We start from the raw sequence: 10,368 nt of genomic DNA, 5'->3' as shown, positions 1-10,368 counted from the left end.
GTAACTCGCACACGAGTTAGTAGAACCACGTATGTTTTGAGATCATGTTAGTGATCCTCCGCCTTAAAAAGGCAATGTATTGTATCTATGGAATTTATTTATGTAATTTAGATATGTTGTTGGTTACAATGATTATATATTTTTATTAATAAACTTTTTGGTAGTGTTTGTTTTGGGAAACCACCATCTTTTCATTTTAAACAATTTACATCCTGTAGTTTATGTAACCTAATCACCACTATGCTACTCTATCAGATGCTAGATCAAACTATGTACCAAAGTCTTTGGTTTTCTATATTAGTGACTGCTGTTACTTACTTCCCATAACCTCATAATATCCTGAAATGAAAATTCTCGCTTGAAGAGAATCAGAAGCCATCGGAAACAAAAATAAAGATTCCCTGATTCCTGGTTTTCCAAGTAAGTAGCCAAATCATGATCTGTTACACAAAGTAAATTGTGTAGTTGTTGTAGTTGCTGCTTCATTCCTGACTGATCCAGCTCAAAATTGCGAAACTGTAATACATCAGAAAAGAAACAGTCAATATTTATACACAAGTTAAAATGAAAGCACGTGCGAAATGAATAAGAAAAAAAAAAATGCTAAAATGAGATGTTCCAGTTGCTAATATTGATAGAAAATTACTTTAGACACATTACTCTGAACTTTAACAGAATTATTCTAAATTTACTACGTTATTTAAACAACGAGTAAGAACAAGCAGTTAACAAGTTATTTATTAGCAAACTTTTTTTCCTTTTTTTAATAAAATAAAATTAAAAACATCTCAAGCTTTATCTGAAAAATTCATCCAAAACATTAGTTAATGTAACACAACATAAAAACTGTTAAGCGTAAAGTTCTTATAGAGAGGAATTGACGACTGGATCCAGGAACAATAGCCTTTTACGAATATCTATATATATATAAAAATGAGGAGTAGGAAAAAGAACTCAACTAATTAATGATTTAAAAAACAGAAGAGTTAAAAAAGGAACCTGAAGATCGAAAACGTGGAAAAAAACACTTCCACGCTCAAACCTTAAATAAAGCAAATAATAATAATAATAATAATAATAATAATAATAATAATAATAATAATAATAATAATAATAATAATAATAATAATAAAAACATCATTAGTCCCAGGATCTGCCAACAGGCAGAATACATAATATTCTTATATATATACACACACAGGGTGTTAATGAACTATACCGACAAACTGTAATAGACGATTCCTCACATCAAAATAAGAGAAAACGTTCATATGGACCTATGGTGGAAACTGCATAGTTTCAGAGCTAGGGCTGTCCAAAATCGCCAAGAAGCCAAATTTCAATAGACTCTATTTCGAATTCCAGAAACTGAGGATGGTGGTTCATATCAGCGTAAAGGAAGCCACGCATATACAATCGAAAAGTGCATATTTCGTCAATTGTCAATAGGTGTAGAGGGTATTCCCTACAGGGTGTAATTCTCAGATATGTTTTCAGTAGAGTTTTCAGATATACCCTGATTTCAAGAAGGGTCCAAAGTAGGCAGGGAGTAAACCTTGACAACAATGGACATCCAATGCTTTGGAAGAAAGGCAGAAGTGTTAGAAACCGGCAGCTCCATGTTTCATGTGTTCGGAATAACATGTGATGATATGTTTTTCGTCACGGTATATTTCACGTTTTCTTCACTTATAAGCTTAAAAGAAAACATCGCACCATGCGTTTGAGTACGCGAGACCGTGCTGCTGACGATCCTTAACACTTCCGACATCGCGCCAAAGGATTCCGTGTTCCCTCTATCAAGGAATATCGTTTGCCTAGTTTGGACCAATCATAAAGTCAGAGCATATTTCAAAATTCGGTTGATGGCATGTCTGGGAATTTCATCCTGCAGGGAATACTCTGTACACCCACTGGACATTAATGAAATGTGCATTTTTGGACTGCGTATGCGTGACTTCCTTTATGCTGATAAGGACCACCATCCACAGTCTCTCGAATTCGAAATAGGACCTCTTGAAATTTGGCTTTCTTTGCGATTTTGGACAGCCCTAGCTCTGAAATTATGCACTTTTCGCCATAGGTCCATACGAACTTTTTCTCTTATTTTGATGTGAGGAATCACCTCTTAAAGTTTGTCGGTATAAGAAATGAAATCTTTGAGTTTTACGTCCCACGGTTATGCCGGTTAGGCTAAAGGAGATGGTGATGATGGCTAATGAATGAAATGGTGGAATGAAGAAAGTGTGAGGAAACGGGAGAACCCCGAGAAAACCCATGCACACAGTGTTTGTCCACCACAAAGTTCACTTGGCGGGGGCTGGGATCGAACCCGGGACCCCTAGCACCAGAGGTGAACGTTTGTCGGTATATGAATATGACAATGTTTAACCGCGATCTAGTCCTCAATTGCTGCACTCCAATGTTGATGCTTTTTGGTGGATGACTGGACCATGCCTAATTTAAGCTTTATCATGTTATTTTGATTAAAATGTGTAATCCGCGAGGAGTCAAAATTTATGCGAAAAATTAAGTATTTCATGATCCTGTCAACTTAGGAAGATGAAATTTGACATATATATTCTTCATATAAAATAAGCGAACCCGTGACCTAGGGTTTCTGAAAATTTCAGTTATAAGGGGAAAGGAACAAGGGGGCATCTTCATTCTATTAAAAAGAATGTAACGATGTTTGTTCGCGAACTTTTCCTAGACCGCTCCAACGATTTTGATGATTTTTGGTGGATGACTGGGCCATGCTTAATTTAAGCTTTATTAATGCCTAATTTTAGCATGTTACTTTAATTAAAATGCGTACCTTAAGGGAGGAGCGAGGGTAAAAATTTAGGAGAAAAATTAAGTATCTCATGATCCTGTCAACTTTGGAAGATGAAACTTGACATATGCATTCTTCATTTAAAATAAGCAGACTCGTGACCTAGTCTTTTTTGAAAATTTCAGTTAAAAGGGGGAAAGGGACAGGGGGCATCTTCTATCTATAGTAAAATTAATGTACCAATGCTTGTCAGCGAACTTCTCCTAGACCGCTGCAATGATTTTGATTATTTTAATACATGACTGAACCATGGCTTGACTTAGGCTTTTATTTTGTTACTTTGATTAAAATGCATATTCTAAGCGGAGAGCGAGGATTCAAAATTCTATGCAAAACATTGAGTATTTCATGATTCTGTCAACTTAGGAAAATGAAACCTCATTTATACATTCTTCATTTAAAATACGCGGGCCCGTATTCCAGCATCTCTGAAAATTCCCGTACAGTATATAAATTAAGTTACAACGAACTCCTCCTAGAACGTTGCGAAGATTTTGATTATTTTGGTATATGAGCGTACCCTGGCCTAAAATAGAATGCACAAAATACGCGGTGGTGCAAACTACGTAAGAAACTACAGTAGAATTAGTGTTTGTGTATGCAGAAGCATGTGCGGTATCTACGAAGTTTCATAAGTCCTAACTGCTAACTTTAAGTAAATGCATAATGTTACGTGTACGAAAGAAGTACATGTGATCTGTTTGAAGCTCAATCCCCTTGTCAGAAAGGAGACTTAGCAAGAAAAATCACACCTGAGTTTCTTATACTAAAATCGGGACAAATATGAATGGCATATTATGATGACAAGTGGTGTTTTAAAATCAGCAATTACAACGTTAAAGACGATTCAACCAGTGAAATGCAACAGTTAATATTTTACAGTTTAATTTAATATAGATACATTTTAATTTCTATTAATAAATACATACCACTTTATCCATAAACCCTACGAAGCACCAAAACGCATCAACTTCATTCTGCATGACGTATAAGATTGGACTTAGAAGATCACTCATTCCTTGTACGTAGCCAAGATCAAAATTGTACATAACGTATGTCATCAGAATATCACTCAACAACTGAACATTTGGGTTGTTTTCGCCTTCGTAGAAAGATAAAGTTCTGTCTGTTCTATACACGTCCTTCTCTGAAAGAATAAATTATTTACTTTTGAAAGATTTAAACGGAGTTTTCCTCCTATAAAGGAGCCTCTTAAAGTAAAATTTTGCATTTTTCTCTTGCATATAAAGAATGTTTATAAATCCATATATTATGGTTATAGTACATATAGTGCAAAATATTTAGTGGCAATTTTCTACGTAACGCGCATTTTCTATCCTATTTTCGATTATTAGACTGTCAGAGGGTATGAAACAAATAAGTATAGAGTAACACAGTTCTACCAGTTCCTGAGATACATTCTTTATAGTTGCTCCGTAAATTGGCAATATTTATGGTGCATGTGGTAAACGCCACGCATTTTTCTTAACGCGCATACATTTCTATTTATTTTTACAACCTAATAAAACAATATTAAAAAGATACTTAAAAAGCAATACTATTTATCATTATTTATATACGTTCTCACTAGAGGTTGGATAATGTCATAGATAAACATCTGAATTGATGTTACAATATGCGCACCATTTTTATCCAACTATTTAAATGCCAGGACACAAGTATGTGATCCCACGGAAGAATTGAAATTACAACTGTACATGAATTTTATTTTTCTATTTTTTTTTAATTAATAAAGTGACGTTACATAGCTTGTTCATTACGTCAGGCACCTTCTGATTTAAGAATAAAAATAAATTCTTTGTTATGTTCCATTGTAACACACATGATTTCCCTTTCCCGTCAATATTTCGAAATCTTGCAAGTACCATCATCTGGAAATTAAGAATGCAAACACACAGCTATATTATTCTTTTTCTACATTTTTGACCACTATTATTAGAACTGATTACAATTAACGATTATTGACGATCACTCTATATGTATTTACCTATGTAGTTTATAAAAATATCTTGCAAGCAAAATTTCTTTCACTTTCTTGAAACTACTTTTTATTAATTCTGTTAATATTGAAGCTGCTTATAATACATGAACACTGGCAAAGAATTAAAAACACTTCTATAACAAAAGTAAACAGATAATAATATTTACAGTAAATATGTATGAATAATAAACGTTGGAAAATATCATTTACGTGAACATTACCGCCATGTTTAAAAATAACTTGATTTTTCGTTCTGAAGAGTTGCCAACTACCCATGAAAAGTTTTAATACTGACAATTTTGATCATGGTATATATATATATATATATATATATATATATATATATATATATATATATATATATATATATATATATATATATACTGATTATGTATATGACGTGATAATAGATCTCTTAACACAACATCCCATTCTTTGTCTAAATTGCCTTTCTCCATGCATTTAAAAACTATATTTTTCCTCTTGAAGAGCTACCTGTATCATGGATTTTGAAGTTTTTGGAAGTTTACACGTTAGTCTAGCTGCCCTACAAGCATATCTCAAGAAAATTTTATTACTAACAGTAATTAAAATCAGTACCCAGAAATCAGATATAATAAAATATCTAGTCAGTTACTGAGAACTAAACCTTATTTGTCTCTATGGAAGATTTTACACTTGGAAAAAAAAAAAAAAAAAAAAAAAAAAAAAAAAATTACGATTTGACTTTAAAAAAATATGCTTTAACAAAGAACGGGAATTACAGCGGCTTCTGATTTGAATCATGCTTCTTTAATTATCAACAAAAAGGCACTCACCAATTAAATTCTTCCTTTCCCTGAAATCGGAAAATCTTGATTCTTGACCTGGCGTCATACTTTTCCACTGCAGCTTTACTTGAAAATACTCTTCCACTTTCTTCTTACGAAGTTCTTGCCTTTGCACGTGTGTTGAGTTAAAGGGAAAATATCCCAACAGAAACTTCCACACTTCATAGCGAAGGGAAGGTTGAACACCCTGTAATATATTTATGCAGAAAAGAAGAGTGAGAATGATTCCAAAATTTTGTAATGCAAAATACTGAACACATATTACTAAAAATTGTGAAACTAACCTCTGTGTCCACAAAACTTCATATTTGGTAACTTCTTCATACAGGCACGTCAGATTTTATAACTCTTTTTCTCTCTCATTATGTGATGATTGATGAATGGAGAAAACAACCTTTTTTTTTTTTTTTCTTAGAGGTGTGAACGAAATTCGGGAAGTGAAAAATATACAACTGGACCAGAAATCACAGCCAGTCTCATGATGCGCAAACCATTACGGTAGTTATCCATTCCCTGACTAGCCACATACTTTTATGACATCGGTGATCAGCTATTCAGACCACATAGATTATACAACAACTCCACTTGTGCTTGGACAACCTAATTGCTTACTTTAATGGACATCAATGACAGTTGAATTATTGATTGATTAATTATGGTTTAATGGGAACGACAGTTGAATTGAACTCAGGAATATGTCTAAATATTTAGTAATGGTGAATTTTCGATGGGAACCTCCGCCATCGTCAGCAGCTTAAAAAAGCATATAGTTTTACTAACCACATTTCAGGACTTCCATTATATAATGAAAAAAACACTGTCGATATAGTTAAGCTTATCAATGACATTTTGAAAACAAAATACTTAAAATATGCAACATGGATAGTTTCTAAGAATCGAAAGTTTCACTACGATACACTTCTTAGCTTGAACTATCAGGGAAAACAGCAAATCTTTTGTGTACTTAAAGCTTCTTTAGTTATTATAAACTATTCAATGTGGTACTCTTTTTCACTACTTTTTCTTACCCAAAAGTATAACTTTACCGATGAAAAAAATACAACTGAAGCTACGTACAAGTGATTGGAGCTGAGACAGGAACATCAGTGTTTCTGCAACTTTTATGTTTGTCACAAACTATCCAGATTTATATACTTTGTTTTCAGAATGTACAGACAAGCTAACCGTACCGGCAATATTTTGTCATTATATAATTGAAGCCATGACATATGATTAAAGCAGCAGTTTGTGTTTACGTAAACAAATGAGTTACGTTTCACAGTGTGAAACTACGGTAGACTTCCAAACTATTAAATTCAATACTCAAATTTGGAGCAGATATCTATAACTTCTGGTTGCAATAGAAAAATAAGACCAAAGACAGAACCTGTTCCTCGAACGCTGAATCCATATCAAAAAGCCATTATTCGCTATCTCTTACTTTTTTGCTCTATGAAGAATAATACTGCAACCGGAAGTACTTATTGTCTATCACTTCCGGTTGCAATCAGAGGTGAAACATTTCTGTGGTACTGAATTCATTTCATAAAACTGTTGGTCGTTATCTATTCTGTTTTATTCATTATGCCATCATTGTTGTAGCCCAAAATTGTACATTTTTACCACTTCTGATCTGAACAGATGTCGAGACGGAACTCATTCCTGAGACGCTAAATCTGTGTCAAAAAAAAAAAAAAAAAAAAACTGCTTTTCGATATCTCTTACCGTTTTTGCTCTATTGAAATATATACTGAAACTCAAAATATTAGTAAAGGGTCTTTCCTAGTAAGATAGTGAAATCGGTCCTGGATCCAAGTTGGGTCGCTATTGACCCAAAAGGTTACCCTTGACCTAAAACTACCTAAAAAAATATATATATATATATATATATATTTAAAAAAAATACCTACCCCGTCCCCTTACCGAATTATCGTATCATACATGCTCAAAATTGAATATTTTTAAATTTTGGTGGGGGTGGTCCAAACATTTTGAAAGTTTCACAGATTGTAGATACTATCTAGATGCAAATGTGCAATTTTTTCAAAATCATCGATGTATATATATATATATATATATATATATATATATATATATATATATATATATATTTTGCGTGTTGAAAATTTCAAAAAAATGTAGAAAAATATATTATTTTTTTTGGAGGGGGGGGGGGACACGTCGCTGATTTTTTGGTTAAAAAATTTATTATACCCTTAGATACAACATTATTTTTTCGGGGCCTGAAAGTGATGGCAACAGTGTCAAAAAGAAATAAAACTGAAAACAAAACGTGTTTATCGCACAGTTTTCCTACCATTTTAGGGCCCTCAAGGTGAGGGCCCTTTCAAACAATCCTTTGCCAAAGTTTACAATTTTCATTTCTCTTTCGTCCCTTCCGCTTCTTCGATTGTGTCCATTTCGGAATAGAAACACCAAATATATCTCCTTAACAGTGCTTCCACTTCAACCGACTCTTGCACAACAAAGTTACACAGCTCGCAGTAGAGAGCGCTACCGATAGAGAGCGCTACCGATAGAGGGCGCCACTGTGTGTGGCCAGTGAAGCAAGCACTGATAGATACGAGGAGCCAACGCGAGGTGTGTGTAACTTCGTTGTGCAAGAGCCGGTTGCAGTGGAAGCACTGTTACGGAGATATATTTGGTGTTTCTATTCCGAAACGGACACAGTCGTAGCAGCCAAAGAACAACAGAATCAGAAGGGACGCAAGAAAAAGGAAAATTGTAAACTTTGGCAATGGATTGTTTGAAGGGCCCCTCAGTGAGAAAACTGAGCGAAAAACACGTTTGTTTTCAGTTTTATTTCTTTTTGACAATGTTATCATCACTTTCAGGCTCCGAAAAAAATATATGTTTTACAAATTTTTTTAACAAAAAAATCAGCGCCGTCCCCCCAAAAAAAATTTGTTTCTACATTTTTTCGAAATTTTCAACACGCAAAAAGATAAAGAAAATACACATCGATGGTTTTGAAAAAAAATTGCACATTTACATCTAGATAGTATCTACAATGTGAAACTTTAAAAATTTTTCGACCATCCCCACCAAAATTTAAGAAATATTCAATTTTGAGCATGTATGATACGATAATTCGGTAAGGGGAGGGAATAAATTTATATATATATATATATATATATATATATATATATATATATATATATATATATATAAAGGTACTTTTAAGTCAAGGGTAACCTTTTGGGTCAACAGCGATTCAACAGCGAAGTCAAGGGCCGATTTCACTATCTTACTTGGAAAGACCCTTTCAACCACTACTGGTTTTGGTAGAATACTACGCATGGTGATGGTACATTCTCCTGACGCGCTAAATTGACTGCAAAAAACCGCTTGTCACAATCTATTACTCTTTTTATTTTATGGTGATCAATGTTGAAACCGGAAACGGTTGATTTCCACCACTTCCGGTTTCAATAGCTAACGAAGGAGACAGAATCTATTCTTGGAACTCTAAATCGTTTACAAAAACCTGAAGTACTAGTAAATTTGAACAACTTATGGTTTCCATGAAGTGTTGCCGGTGGTGGTGATGGTATATTCTCTTGAGACGCTAAATCGATTGAAAAAAAAAAACTTCTCCATATCTCTTACAGATTTTTCTCTGATATTTGTCGACAGATGGACGGCATTAAGAAATATTTAGATCCATTACAGAGAGTTTAAAAGTTAGTAGTTAAATATTTTTCACTTTCTGAATTCGTTTGGATTTGCATCTATAGAAGATATGGTATGAGAAAACTCGTTTGTTTGCACTACTTATCATATTAGTAATACCTAACTTAAATAATATACGTATTCATTAATATGAGCACTGTGTTGTCCAGATACAACTGGAATTATGGCATAGTCTATGCGATTTGAATAGCTAAACATCGACTTCAGGAGCGACAGTTTGCGGCAGTCACCAGGCAAAGTATAGTAGTAGTTAACGCGCAGGCACGGCTTCGATTTCTTATCCAGTTATAAAATGAATTAATCACTCGACATATTTCGATATCTGGATAGTATTATTAGCGATGACATGAAGAGCGAATGTGAAATAAAAGTAAAAATAGAAATGGCGAAAGAAGCATTTAGGGGTGGAAAAGTATATTTTGTGGATCCTTGTATTGGTGCAGAGATCCTTGTATTGGATATTAGCAAAAGCGATGAAACAAAACTAGACCCTTTCGAAATGTGGGTATGGAGAAGAATGGAGAGAATTAGCTGCATCGAGTAGAAAACAAATGAGGTGTTAGAAACATTGGTGAGAAAAGGACAATTTTAGATGTAATTGAACAGACGAAGAGAAACTGATTAAGCATTGGCTGAGGAGGAACTGTATCAAGAGGGACATGCTAAAGGGTATGGTGGCAGGAAAGAGAGGGACGTCGCGCAGGCTACAGTTGATGGACGGTATCAAAACAGAAAAATCGTACGTAAAGACGAAGAGGTTAACTGAAAAACGTGGTGCATGGAAATTTTTCAGCTGTAGTCAGTGATCTGCCAATAATGCCAGAATACTAATGATAATGATGATTAACGAATTTTAAAATGACTTCTTATCCAATTTTAAAATTTAAAGGAAGATAAACTCAATTTGAATACTTTTCTTTTGCCTTCAGCTCTAAAGCTTGTCGATGACTATAGTGAAGAAGTAAACGATATATTAGGTTTAAAAG

The 10,368-nt window shown here is 33.9% G+C and overlaps 1 protein-coding gene across 1 annotated transcript in view; it reads right to left on the bottom strand.

Annotated features, from left to right (window-relative positions):
- Positions 1 to 318: 318 nt before the first annotated feature.
- Positions 319 to 10,368, bottom strand: part of LOC145666570 (TBC1 domain family member 15-like) — a gene marked incomplete at its 3' end in the record, with an annotated part of 77,998 nt that continues 67,948 nt past the window's right edge. Inside the window, 3 exon segments of the mRNA XM_081733920.1 lie at positions 319 to 516; positions 3,766 to 3,983; positions 5,657 to 5,855. Coding sequence (XP_081590046.1) covers positions 319 to 516; positions 3,766 to 3,983; positions 5,657 to 5,855 — 615 coding nt within the window.

This window comes from Thermobia domestica, chromosome 12 (genome assembly GCF_964235325.1).
Source record: "Thermobia domestica chromosome 12, izTheDome1.hap1.1, whole genome shotgun sequence".
Taxonomy (NCBI): Eukaryota; Metazoa; Arthropoda; class Insecta; order Zygentoma; family Lepismatidae; genus Thermobia; species Thermobia domestica.
The sequence above is the reverse complement of the archived record's forward strand: the minus strand, read 5'-3'. Positions and strand labels throughout refer to the sequence as shown.